General features: G+C 45.3%; 1 protein-coding gene across 2 annotated transcripts in view; it reads right to left on the bottom strand.

Annotated features, from left to right (window-relative positions):
- GDA (guanine deaminase) overlaps positions 1–14,611 on the bottom strand; it is a 51,934-nt gene that overhangs the window by 23,186 nt on the left and 14,137 nt on the right. For both annotated transcript variants that reach the window (XM_063129337.1, XM_063129336.1), the window contains 4 exons: positions 13,873–13,961; positions 4,928–5,099; positions 1,230–1,317; positions 109–214 (listed from right to left, as the gene is read on the bottom strand). In XM_063129337.1, the coding sequence (XP_062985407.1) occupies positions 109–214; positions 1,230–1,317; positions 4,928–5,099; positions 13,873–13,961 (455 nt within the window). The remainder of the gene's footprint in view (positions 1–108; positions 215–1,229; positions 1,318–4,927; positions 5,100–13,872; positions 13,962–14,611) is intronic.

Raw genomic sequence — 14,611 nt, 5'->3', positions numbered from 1 at the left:
CATTTGTGACAAATGCATTGTTCTAATCAGATCTTACAGCCTCTCTTTCATTACATGAAAACAAAATACGCTGACTCATTTGTCCAGGAAGAATGATTGGCATTTTACCTTTCAGTCTCTTTGATAGATTCTGTGGTGGTCTCCTTGTACTCTGGAAAAATCTCATTGTGATCCATGCAAACTTTGCCCACAAATGCCCGCTGGCCAAATTTATCTGAGAGGAATAAAAGGGAACAAAACCCAAAAGAATATTTTTCCATCCACACTGCTAACAAGATGTTCTTTGGAAAGCATGCTAATAAATTCTGTCCTTATAAGAAGACTTTGTACCTGCAGCACCCATCCATTTGGAACACAACTGCAATGGAAGACCACAACTGCATGTCATCAGTAATTTGTGTGGTCCAGTTCCCATGCAATTTAGGTGCCTTTTAGCCATACCAACACAACTCCACCTCTCGAAACAAAAGCTGACAGTGGTGTGGAATCCAATGGCCACAAGTGTGAACTGTGAATTATGAAACCCTCCGTTCAAAACCCAGCTGTGAACTCCCTGGATGCACAGAGGCAAGCCATGGCCTCTCTGGTGGTAGATTAACAACAAAAACATGCATAGTAATGTAATCATTACCACAAGATACAGTGACAGCCACAAGCATAGATGGCTTCAAAATAAGGAGACAAGTTCATGGAGGACAGATCTATCAAGGGCAATTAGCTACATCTTCCTGGAACCTTCACTGAGCTAAAGGAAATGGCGTAAATGACTGTCTCAACCATGCTTTGCTTGTGAGATTCCTAGAAAAATCTAACGGACCACTGTGGGAGACAGAATGCAGAATTAGGGTGATACTGTTCAGCTGACCAACAATGTAATTCTTAAATTAACCATGTGGGAAACGACTTGAGGAGTTGAGTGGGTTATGAGGAACGCAGGGGAAATAATCTAATATACCAGTCTAAAACTTCAGGTATAACCTGAAGCACACTTAGAGCTCTTGCAGACTTCCCATTCCTTTCACGGGCAGGATTCAATTGAAATAGACCTTACACAATGGTACTTTTGAAAGGCTACATTCATCATTCCATTTGCACTATACTGGCCAGAGCCACAGACACAAAGGATTTCTATAAGAATCATTCTGTTGTTAGGAGAAATCATAGCTAAATTGGTTTCATCTTACAACAAGACTTCTGAGAAATCCTCTAAAAGCCTTCTATAATTTTACCTGTAATGTCAGCAAGAAGTAAAGAGGCATCTGTGTGAATTGTTGCAAAGTAGCAGGCTGTAGTTGTGCCATTCTTGAGTGTTCGTCTCTGTAAAAAGAATTCAAAAGTTCAGCTATTTGCAAAGAGACTCATGCAATGAATAGTATTAGACAACAAAACGTTTTGACCAGAAGCCACAGTCAGAAAATAAATAAATTAGTGTGTATACGTTGTAGGCAATAATACCACTGCTACACCACCTCCAACACACTTAAAAATGTTTCTTGGCTGTGAGGTACTTTTATAACATACTTCTCATTCTAAGTTTTCACCTTCTGCTTCTTTTCCTCCCCTTCCTCATTATTCTCATACTATTTAACATTTATTTAGTACCCAATGTGTGCCAGGTGCTGTACAAACACCTTCCCATTTTCTCTGTCATAATTTTTTTACCTTGGCTTCTTTTTATCACTTTGCTCTTCCTTTTGTTTGATCTTCCTTGACTATGTGCCTCCTTTGGGTCTTTCTTTTCCTTTTGCTATTAGGGTGCTTCCAGGTATATCGCTCCTAGCACTCTTACTCAAAGCTACCAATTGTGAAGCTATTCCGTTTTTCCCTCCTTAGCAGATTTTAAGGGGCGAAATGGAAGAACCAGTGGGGAAACACTAGTAGGTTACAATTTTTTGTTTATTTATTTTATATATTTATGTCCGACCTTTTCCTCTAAGGAGCTCAAAGTGGCATACAGGAACATCCTCCTCTCCATTTTATCCTAACAACAACCTGTGAGGTAGGTTAAGTTTTATCAGCTCAGGCTGATATACCAGCTGCGCCCTTATCTGGACAGAGATAGCTTAGCTACAGTTATCCATGCTCTGATAACCTCTCGTTTGGATTACTGCAATGCGTTATACGTGGGGCTGCCTTTGAAAACGGTCCGGAAACTTCAACTGGTGCAAAACAGGGCAGCAAGGTTATTAACGGGGACTGGCCGGCGAGATCACATTACGCCAGTCCTTTTACAACTTCATTGGCTGCCAGTCCAGGTCCGGGCCCAATTCAAAGTGCTGGTATTGACATTTAAAGCCCTAAACGGTTTGGGGCCAGGTTATCTGAAGGAACGCCTCCTCCCATATGTACCTACCCGGACCTTAAGATCATCTACAGGGGGCCTTCTCCGTGAGCCCCTGCCAAAGGAAGTGAGGCAGGTGGCTACTAGGAGGAGGGCTTTCTCCGCTGTGGCACCCCGGTTGTGGAACGAGCTCCCCAGAGAGGTCCGCTTGGCGCCTACACTATACTGCTTTCGTCGCCAGCTGAAGACCTTTTTATTCACTCAGTATTTTAACACTTAATTTTAACTTAACTTAAATTTAAAATTTAAATTTTACTGTTTTAACTCTGTATTTTAATCCTATATCAACTTTGCTGTGTGGTTTTATCCTGGTTGCGCTTTTTATACTGTATTTCGTAATTGTGTTTTAAACTGTTGGGTGTTTTACTGTGGTTTTAATTTTTGTGAACCGCCCAGAGAGCTTCGGCTATTGGGCGGTATAAAAATGTAATAAATAAATAATGTAATAAATAAATTAAGTTGAGAGTCAGTGCTGGTGTTGAACTTGGGTCTCCGCAGTCCAACAGTCTAACCACTACACCACAAATGGCTCTCAAATGGACAATTGCGACATCTAGACCTCCATAAAATTCCCTGAATGAGGCATGGTGATTGTAGAATAAAAGCCTCACCTGGATGTACTCTTCCTGTGTTTGAAGTCATTCATACAAAATGTGTAATGTAACATTGTCACATAGGGCTAAACTACATGATTTTTGGTTTTACCTCAAAGTAAGCATGTGGAGGTCCGATCCTGATTGTGCGCATGTTTAGAGGAGGTTTAAATGTTTCCACTCAGCCAAATTTCCTTTAAAGCCCCCAATCCCCACCCCTCAGTGCAGGGGCAAAAAGAAAATTTCATTATGCTTTATTAATCTGGGTTTTGACATTGGCACAGAGGTCAGTGACACAAATCAATGATTTCAGAGTACTAAAATATTTCAGTTGGCAATATTTTGTCCATGAATTGTTCATGGATCACCAGAACTGGAAGGTTTGGAAAGAGTCACTATTTTTCATTAAAGATCGGTTTCCACATAGTTGGGGCCCCATGGCAGAGAGTGATCATGCTGCCTCTTGCCCATTTGCTGCATCTGCTTTGCCTCAGCTTTCATAAACAACCCAGGAATGTCCACATTCCTGTGTTGCTTGATGCGATGATGTATGAACCCAGAGCTCTAGGTTGTTGAGATCAAACAACCCAGAGTTTGAACCCAAGGTTTGTTGTAGGCTTAAAACTCTGGGGGCTTTGCTAGACCTACCTTGGAGTCTGTGCAGGAGGAAGGGTGAGCCCGTGCTACAAGTAACGCAGGCCGTCACCCCTGTCTACACGTACGACGCGACGGGCTGCAGGAAGGACCCGTCGCATCCGCCATTTTTTTTAGTTTTAAAGGGCCATGTGCGCAGGAGCACACCAATGATAAAGGTAAGTTTTTTTAAAAAAGGGGGTTCCTTGCTTCCCCCTGGCTCCAATGTCCCCCCAATCTGGCTCTGATGTGTCCCCCCCTCTCCCCATGGTTCCGTTTCCCCCATCTCCTCCTGGCTCTGTTTCCCCCCCCGCCCGCGATCTCCGATTCCCCCATCTCCCCCTGGCTCCGTTTCCCCCCCATCCCCCCTGGCTCCGATTTCCCCCATCTCCCCACCCTGCCCTGATGGCTGCAGTGCTCCTGCGGAGCACTTTGCGCCATCCACCACTTTTCCCGGCTACTTGCAAGTAAATGCGGTAGCCAGGAAAAGTGGCAGACCGGTCTACATGCCCACGGTCTCGGACTGAGCCCGAGACCGCGGGAAATACCAGGCCACAAGCGGTGCCAGTTACCCCAGGGCCAGGGAAGTTTGACCCCTGCCTGAGCCTGGGATCCCCAGTGCATCATCTGGACGCACAGGGACAAGCCCAGGCCTCGCACTGGGCTAACCCCTCATCTAGCAAAGGCCTGGGTTGTTTGTTCCTCAACAACTCAGATTTCCGGGTTTGCATATCACAAACAACCCAGGATTGGCGCCACCTCCCTCTTTCCCTCTCCTGATGCAGCATTGGGTAATCCTGATGCTAAAGAGGAAGCACAGGGTTTCTGGGCAGCCATCCAGGGCCCCAAGCCACCCCCGCCCTCTTCCTGGTGGAAGGCGACTAATCACTGGTTGTCATCCACCAGGCTCTGCCCTCAGGTTGACCCTGGATTGGCCCCAGAGCGATGTCACATGGCGGAAGCACAGTGTTCAAGTTGCTCCCTTTGTTAAAGTCAGAGTAAATCCCTGACATTTTCATATCACAGCATCGCGGGGGAAGCCCCACAGATGGCTGCGAAGCTGCGCCTGCGTCATCTAACCAATGCAGTGCAGATCCACAGTGACCTGGTGGCCTTTCCCCACATATAGTCAGTCCCCATGATTGCTTGTGGCAATGGATGCAAAGTGGATGTAGTGAGCACGTGGGAAGCGAAGTGCTCGCTTGCTTGAAACACAGTTCCACCAAAGACACGCTCTTATTGAAGAGGTATATGTAGCTCTCAAGAGAGTTAGATGGGTTGTCTACGTTTCAGCAAACTCTCCCCAAATGCTCTTGCTTACAAAAATGCAATTATAACAGTGAGGAAAGAAGTTACTTACCACAGCTCTAGTGTAAACTTCTCTAGCAAAATCAGTGTCTTTGAATATGGCCTCTGTTGGGAAAGTGTATTTCTTCAGCCAGTCCAAGAGTGTCAGTTCTAGTTGTATTCCTGCAAAAGAATACTGAGGAGCATGGATGTGCGCATCAACCAAACCCGGCATGAAGAATTCACTGGGGAAGAGAAGCATGACAGAGAAAAATATTATTCTTATCCATAACTTAAGTCTTTGATTCCTGTGTCTTAATAATATGCCTGTGTAACATTCCTTAATTTGAGAGAATGATAAAGCATAAAAAACCCAGCATCTAAAGATGCTGTCCAAATGTTACTATTGGACAAAAGAAAAAAATCCTTCATCCCCTCCAGCCACTAGGCAATACTACACAATTTGGCTTCAATTGACTTTTTCACCTAGTAACTAATCTCTCGCTTTGATAGTATAAATACTGTCATCTTTCTGCTCTCTGCCTATTCAGAAACCAGTGTGTTTCACCCAAGGCAAGAGAGAGCTCTGGATTACAGTTAGCTGTTGCTTCTTTGTCTCAGAATAATCTGATATCTGTAACTCCTAGCAGAGACTAATTTATTCAGTTTGCAGTCTCCGCCCCCATCTTTATGGCAGTGCTTTGGCACCGTGAGGCGCCTTGCAACCACACTTGCGTTCCTTCCCGGCATCTGCATGGGAAGGAAGGCAAGTGTGAATTTTCCAGCCCCGCATCTCTGGAAAAGTAAAAAAATCTAAAAATGGGGGTGAGGAGAGGAACAGAGCCTTTCCTCCCACCCTTCTTTTGATTTAATTTTATAATCTGCATCTGCAGAGCTCCACAGTTACAGATAATAAAATTAAAAATGGGGGAAGGAACGAGGCAGCAGAGGAGAACGTGACTGGGAAAACCACGTCTCCTCCCTCTGGCTGCCCATTCCCTCCCCCCTTTTTTAATTTTATAATCTGCAACTGCAGAGCTCCACAGTTACAGATAATAAAAATAAAAATGGGGGAAGGAACGAGGCAGCAGAGGAGGACGTGACTGGGCAAACCACGTCTCCTCCCTCTGGCTGCCCATTCCCTCCCCCCTTTTTTAATTTTATAATCTGTACCTGCACAGCTCCGCAGATACAATTAATCAAAACAAAAATGGAGGGCATGTCTACACAAAGGGTTTGCCCCGCGGTTGCTTCACAGTAGCGGTAAATCATCTACATGATGCAGCCGCCATTGCGAAGCCATCCGGGGCAAACCCTGGAAACTTCACTCCAAAAAAGTCGGGCACTTACCCTGACTTTTTTAGCAGTGGAGCCCATGGAGCCCCCTGATTGGTCACCATGGGTGGTCCGCGCCTCTGGAAAAGTACAAAACATGAAAACGGGGGTGGGGGTGGTATTTATTATCTATATCTGTGAAGCTCCACAGATACAGATAAGAAAAAGAAAAAGAAATGGGGGTGGGTGGGGAGGAACGGGCAGCCAGAGGGAGGAGACGTGGTTCACCCGGCCCCTCTCACATCTACCTCTGGCTGCCTCGTTCCTTCCCCACACCCCCATTTCTTTTTCTTTTTATTATTTACCGCTACTGTGAAGCAACCAACCCTTTGTGTAGCTGTGCCCTCCACCTTGAGACTAAAATGCAGGCCTCATGGCTGTAACATCTGGCCTAATTTGTTTCTTCCCCCATCTTCTGCTTCTTGTACTTCCTTTTGTGACGTTTTGCTTGATCTTAATAACAGTATTGCTCAACTGTGGATTTTGGATCCCTTTGATTATTTATTTACTAGTGAGCAGACTTGGCTTTGTACGAGTTAGAATAGCTCATTGTTTGATACAGTGAAGTCCTCAAGCAAAGTTGCATAGCTGTTAGAGTTGGAAACTTTGTGCCTGTCCTGTCTGAGTGAAGGCACCTCTGCAGGCACCCCTAGGCACAGCCCATACCATGGTGCACCCCAATAGCCCCCGGAGGGAGGGATCTGTCCACTCCATTCCCCTAAGGGGTGCTGCCCCAGAGCAGTGAGCAGAGGAAGCCGTATAACTCTGTCCCTCTGCCTACTAATCTGCTGTGGCTTCAAACTGTATCAACTGCAAAGCTATGCAGTGGTTAGAGATGTCTGCCACCTAAGTTACCGAAGATGCTACTGCAGACTTCAAACACATTAACTAATAAATGCATTTAAAAAAATAAAATAACTGCAAGGTGCACACCCCAGGATTCCCTAAGTATGCATACCAAGTTTCAGGTATCTAGGTTTCACAACCTTGGCACTGACAGACAGACAGATAGACATGCAAGTGGCATTAAAATTAAAGATCAGCAAAATATTAAATATCAAAAGGTTGTCAGAACAGGGCAGTTTTATTGCCCGTCTAAAGCAGAACAAGGAGGGAATCAACCTCACCTCTCTTGTAAGGGAGTTCCACAGGGTGCTGCTATCGAAAAGGCTGTTTTGAGTACCCACCAACCTAACCTCCCTAGGTGGTGGGACATATAACAGGGAATCTGACAATGACTGTTAGACAGGGCCAGTGCCAGGCTTTTTTGTGCCCTAGGCAAGGTGAGCTGCTTTCACACACACACACACACCGTATCCCCCCCACCCCAGGTAGGCGGACACAGGTTACCTGTCCCTCGCCTGAAGTCCTCCTGGCTTGGCAGGACGCTGCGGTGGGGTGGGCGGGCAGCTCTAATTCCGTCCATTCGCCGCCGCCGCCCCCAGCGTCCCAGCCTGTCTTTGGCTGGGAGCCCCCAGCCGAAACCAAGCCGGGAGCTGGGGGAGGGCAGTCAGATGGCTCCACGTTCTGACTTTCGGCATGCACCAGAAGTCAGAACGTGGAGCCATTCCTTCCCTCCCCCCAGCGTCCCGGCTTGGGTTTGGCTGGGAGCCCTCAGCCGAAGCCAAGCCGGGAAGCTGGGGGAGGGCGGTCAAAAAGCTCCATGTTCTGACGTCCGGCGCGCGCCGGATGTCAGAACGTGGAGCCGCCCGCCCCCGCCCCCCAGTGTCCCAGGTTGGCTTCGGCTGCTGGGCGGGTGCCCAGCTGAAGCCAAGCCAGGGACGCTGGGGAGCAGGGCGGAAGGCTTCGGAACAGCGCACCCGGAAGCTGCCCTCACTCAGCCAGAGTGGCTCTGGGAGTGGGAGGCGACTTCCGGGGGCGCTGAACTTGGCGCTCTAGGCGGCCGCCTAACTGGCCTTTATGGAAGCGTAGGCCCTGCTGTTAGAGGTAGTCTTTCAGATATCCTCGACTGAAACTGTTTAGAGTTTTGTAGGTCAAACCAGCACCGTGATTTGTCCCTGAAAACAAACTGAGTAAGATTGTTCCAAAACTGGTGTAATGTGGTTTACAAATTGCACTCCAGACAAAAGTCTAGCTGCTGTATTTTGCACTAGCTGTAGTTTCTAAACATTGTTCAAGGTCAGCCTCATGCAGAGCATATTACAATAATCTATAGGAGAGGTGATTAAGGCATGAATCACTGTGACCATGAATCACTGTGTTCCTTCTCCAAGAGAGGGTGCAGCTGGCATATCAGATGAAACTTTGTACCTGATCTTTCAGTTACCCCATCTAGAACAGGTTGTATTCCCAATCCTGGATTAGGTTGTCTACTGACCATCATGGCATCCATTTTGTTAGTTTGTTCACCCACATCCAATCCCTCACTGCATCCAGGCAATGGTTCAAACTTAATTGTTAGCCCTGAGGGAAGCTGTTTCAGAGTTGAAGAGCAGGGTAGACCAATGTTTGTTTTAAGAATGAATAAATGAAAAGACAGAGTTTGAAACAAGCCAACAGAAGTTCAGGGCCGGAACCAAAAATGCATTTGCAAAGGTACCAGGACAGCCTTCCGGGGGCGGGGGGGGGCGGGTGTCTACAAACAAGGCACCATGACCGACCCTCTCTCCAAGCATTGCCCCACTCAGATGGCAGGGGCACCCAGAGTAAAGCCCCGGAGGTGACTGCAGAGAATAAGCAGGCTGGTGTGGGAACAGATAGTGGTTCAGGTACCCATTTCCTAATGGCAGCTGCATACCTGTCAGCCACATGGTGGGTTCAATGTAGGATCTGCCTTCCGAAAGAGAAAGGGACCTTCCACAAAAGGAAAGGTTCTGCTCATGAAAGGTCCTTCTGCCCAATTTTTGGTGACCCCCTCCATACACACACACACACACTCACACAACACAGCTCCCCCCATTTAGCAAGGTCTCCTGACTCTCTGACCCAGTCTGTAGAATCCTGGCAGCTCATCACGGTTTATCTGAGCCACATTGTCTGCTGGTGGCCATTCTGAATATCAAAGCGGCGCTAAGTGGTTGCCGTAGCTTAGCATGTTGTCCAAGCCTGGTAAAAGTGGGTTGTTGGTGTGGTTAACAAATCATCCATAACCCTAAAACACTACCTGGGTTGTGGGGGAGGGGGGTTGTTAACCACACTAACCCGGTCTCTGTGCAGCACATTCAGAGGACTGGAGAGCCTGCTATGGGAAGGAGGGAGCAGAGAAATCAACTTCTGCCAGCACAGTTGATCCACCTTAAATCTCAATCCAGCCCAGTATCTGGCTCCAATGCAGGGCTTGTGTCACAGCTCACTAGGCTTGGAACATATGAAGTAATTATTAATGAAAGTGCCTGTAAAGAGATTCAGAATAGATTTCCATCATTAAGGAGTGAGTGAAGAGAGTTCCCAGACATCATGGATGTGGGAAAGATGAGAGTACATTATTTTCAGGCTGAACTGAGCCTGCATGCCTGGGGTTTGCCATGGCTCTGCCACCCACACTGGCAGGCAGAATTGGGGAGAGAATCATATAATCCCTTGTGATTATATGATTATATTTTGAAAATTATTCAAAATCCCATAATTTTGAACTTTTCCCTAGATAATTATAATCTAACATTTGCTTGGTGTTCGTTAATTCTATGAGTTGCTTAATACTGATTCAGCTCTCTGGGAGATGCCTACTTCTGTTGCTATCCCACACATCATATATTATTCTCAGAATTTAAGTCTATTATTGTATGTGATTCATTTACGTTCCAGCAGCTATTCAAGCCTGTTCTGCTTGTATTAATTCTGCAGCATCCCAATTAAAAATGAACCCACTTTTGTATTAAGCACAGTTAAAGGTTTTGCTTTCCATGGATATCGATACTAGTAAATCTTCACAATGCTGAGATTTGAAGGGGGGAAAGTGAACAGATTACAAATATGACAGCATCAAAATTTATTATTTAATTTTAATGAACTTTGGGTGACGTGTATGTGAATATGTTACTCAGCTGGATTTCACCACTGTGAGATGTACACACATTCCTCTCACACACCGAAAGAAATTCTTTCTGTGGCACAAGAAGGTAAAACAAAGAGATATCATGCTGTGTTGCCAATTTCCTGCAACCCAAGACAACCCACACTTATTTACTCAGCTGGAGTTCACAGCCAACCTGTTCTGGCAAAGCTTTTTAAATGCTGCAAACTACTAAAGATGAAAAATAACAATTTTTTTGTCCACGTTAAAAGAATGTTCCGTCTTCTGTTCAGACTAACACCCCCCCACAACTCAATGCATATCCTTGAAAGTAAGCCCCATAGCCTACGTCACCCACTTTGTACAAGTACATATTGTTCCGCCGTAATGGCTGTAGGGTAAATGGTTTGGACATGGCACATATCTAAAGCTGCACACTAAAATACCTCTTGTAATCATAAATAAAGCAGTGGCAGCTCCAGGTTTTTGCGGATCCTTGGGATCCGCTCTATGGATCCCCCCTATCCCTGCATCTACCTTTTCACCACTATGGCCACCAGCTGCTATTGCTCCTTCTCTTCTTTCTAAACATGGCTCCTGCTTGTTTCACAGGCAGGGAGCCAGTGAGGAAGTAAGCAGGGGAAACCGCCGCCATAGTCCAGGCCAGAGTGAGAGGCAAGTGAACTACCAGGCTGCAAGGATGAAATGGAGGTTTAAGTACAAGAGACTCTTGCCAGTGGACCCCTATTGGGGTGCAGGCGCAAACCACAACTACCCAATGTACACAGTCATACGACAAAAGCAAAGAAGCAGCTGGGGGGGGGGGGTGAGGAAGGGATGGCTTTGGAAGAAAATGGGAAGAGAAAAGGGGGGGGGCTATGAAGTGCAAAAGTGATGAGATTGGCCTACCTGTTGTATGTGTTCCTTTCAAGGACATCCTGTATCGTTAATTTCAACATGTAATGACAATTGTCATTAACATTTATAGAGCATCAGTGTCAGCTTCAGTGTTATCCCCCAACTTGCATGGAAAGAGGAGGGGGGCTGACGAACCAAGGCAAACGGTGAGTACATGGAGGTTAAGCTTCAAACTAACACAGTATGTGAAACCATGGCCCCGTCTTGACGGCAATGCATCAGCGCCGCGAGGCCTCGGGCTCCCGCATTGGTGCTCCTTCCCGGCATCTGCATGAGAAGGAGCACCAATGTGGAGTTGCCACCACTGCCAGGCTGAGTACCAGGGAGGGGGAAGGAACAGGGCAGCCGGCTCTCCTCCCTCGGACCTCCCTTTGGCTACCTCATTCTTTATCCCCCCAATTTTTTTTAATCTATAGATGTGAAGGTTTGCATCTACAGATTAAAAAAATTAAAAAAATTAAAATGGGACAGGGAGCAACGGGGAAGCCAAAGGGGGAGGAAGTGAGGGACGTGCAGCGCCCAAACTGGCTCTCTTTCAGCCGATGGCAACCAACCAGGGGTCACCATCGGCTGTGGCACACCTCTGCTTAAAGAAAGCTGGGGTAAGTGCCCAACTTTTTTAAAGCAGAGTTCAATGCCACTCTGAATCCACTCCAGGGCAAACCCCTCATCAAGACAGAGTCCTGTGTCTGTACTGCTGTTAAGAGGGAGAAGCCAAACAGTAAGACCTCCGTGCTTTTTAAAGTAAATTTGGAAAAGCCTTAACTTAAACTGAAGAGGTTTTGATCCCAGTCATTCCATGTTTCTTGAAAAGGAAATGTATGAAATTGTTTGTTTCTTTGTTCATTTACATTTCTATACTGCTCAATAGCCAAAGCTCTCTGGGCAGTTAGGGTTCATTTCCTGTAGCAGAATCAATGTTGATGTCATTCCTAAACATTCAGGGGTTCTTCCTTTCATCCCACACTTCCTCATTCCTATATTTAATTTCCCTTTTACACATGAGACAAAAAGAGGGAAGGTGGATTCCTGCATTGAGCAGGGGGTTGGACTCGATGGCCTTGTAGGCCCCTTCCAACTCTGCTATTCTATGATTCTAAGTTAATATAAGAACTACCCTGATGGATCAGGTAAAGGGTCTAACCCTAACCCTAACGCAGCTTTTAAAGCTCAACTAAAAACTTTTCTTTTTCCTAAAGCTTTTAAAACTTGATGTTGTGCAGACTTATACTGTTAGTTTTACTCTACACTGTGCCTGCTTACCCTACCCTGTGCCTGTTTGCATTCTCTTCCCCTCCTTATTGTTTCATTATGACTTTATTAGAATGTAAGCCTATGCGGCAGAGTCTTGCTATTTACTGTTTTACTCTGTACAGCACCATGTACATTGATGGTGCTATATAAATAAATAAATAAATATTATAATAATAATAATAATAATAATAATAATAATAATAATAATAATAATAACCCTAGCCCAATGTCTTGTTTTGAACAGTGGCAAATCAGATACTTGTGGGAAGCCCTCAAGCAATAAAGTGGGTGGGAGAAATCACCCATTTACCTGCAAGTTTCCCTGTTGTCCCACAGTAGGAGGGAGCTTTGGGGATCCCCCACATGGCCCCCACCAGCACCCCCCTCCTTGCCATAAAAAAACAGGTTTGTCCCCAGGTCAGGTGAAAGATATTTCTCATGGTTTGACTGTCAAAACTCAAGCCGTGAGAAAGATCTTTTCCCTGACTGGGGAAGGGGACTCAATACACGCTTAGCCCTCCTGCACTCTTGTATGATTGCCAAGTGCAACATATAGGTGTGCAAGGAGGTGCAAGCCAGTATCCTTCAATTTCCTGTTGTTGCACACCTGCACACTGCTGCAAACAGAAGGATTTTTTTTTAAAAAAAATCCGCACATTCCTTGGGCACGGAGAAGTGCAAAAAAAATTAAAAATAAAATAAAAATCCAGTCCTATTTTTACATAAAAACAGGATGGGGGGCAGGAATTAAAGGGTTCCAGCCATGATCAACATCACAATCAGAGCTGGGAAGGGAGACTTAGCACCAGACTTGGCACCAGACTTGGCACCACCAGGTCCCCTGGAATGCCAAGTAGAAGGCTGTGGGGCAGGGAGGGGATATAAGGGGACAAACAAGCAATGCAATTTTTGTGAACCACCCAGGGAACTTCAGCTATTGGGTGGTATAAAAATGCAATAAATAAATAAATGCACAGTGTCTACTTTGTCTGATCATCTGGGGGATGACCTAACCACATAGCAATTCACCCATCATGGGCCAATGTGATGTGTGAACAGCTGCACTGTTTGACCTTAGGTAAACCACTATCTCTCAGCTTTTCTTACCCCACACTCTGTAATACAGGGATAATAAGGAGAACCAGTATGGTGTAGTGGTTAGGGTGTTGGACTGGGAATCAGGAGATCTGGGTTCTAGTCCGCACTCAGCAAGGGATATTCACTTGGGTGACTTTGGGTCAGTCACAGACTTTCAGACCAACCTACCTCACAGGGTTATTGCTGGAAGGATAAAATGGAGAGGAGGAGGATTATCTATGCTGCCTTGAATTCCTTAAGGAGGAAAAAAGGTGGGATATAAATGTAATAAATAAAGTAAACAAATAAATAATTGTCTTTAGAAACTATTGTAAGAATGTAAGGAGAAAGTGTAAAATACCTAGAAGACTCAGATAAGTGTTCTATAAATAGAATTATTGTCATAAAAAAAGAAGAAAATATCTGATGACGAAGGGAAAATAAAACAAATGCATACTTACTTATTACTGAGCTCTCGTATGTCAGACGGTTTGAATCCCCATTCCTTTACCAGCTTCTCTTGTTCTTTAATTGGTTCCAAAAATGCAATCTAAGACAGGGGGAAATTAATACAGTACTCAAATGTATATGTCTGATATCCCTCTACGTGTGTGTTTCATGTTTACTTTGGATTACATGAAGGCAAATTAGTAAAGGTTTTCTTTTATATATATATATATATATACACACACACACACACACACACACACATTTAAGTTCATTTCCCATATCTTTTCTTATTATATATCATTTTAAGTTTATTTTTCTGGTCTCATCCAGCAAGTCAACTCTTATATTCAGATGGCATTTGAATGACTGAAAATTAGTGCTGTCACCCAATTAAAAAATTGTAAAAACAAACACCCGAGTACCTGTAAGCCTCCAAAATTGGAGGCTTATGAGCATCCTATGCAGAGTGGTGGGCATGTTGTTTAGTGGAGGGTTAGGGTTGGGCAAGGAAGGAGGCTGCGGTGGTGGCCATAGGATTCCTCGTATGGCTGATGGCCCTGTCTGCTCCCCTCCCTGCCACCAGGAATGTGTCTTTTTCCTGAATCTGTGCTCTGTTGCCAAGCACAGAGATATAGCTGGCTACATTGATGGTGCTATATAAATAAATAATAATAATAATAATAATAATGGTGTGGAGAGAACTGCACTGGGGCGAGTGGGGGGAGCATGGTTTCTGGACTCTGAGGTCAG

The sequence above is a fragment of the Elgaria multicarinata genome, chromosome 6, assembly GCF_023053635.1.
Source record: "Elgaria multicarinata webbii isolate HBS135686 ecotype San Diego chromosome 6, rElgMul1.1.pri, whole genome shotgun sequence".
NCBI lineage: Eukaryota > Metazoa > Chordata > Lepidosauria > Squamata > Anguidae > Elgaria > Elgaria multicarinata.
This window is presented reverse-complemented; position numbering and strand designations above follow the sequence as displayed.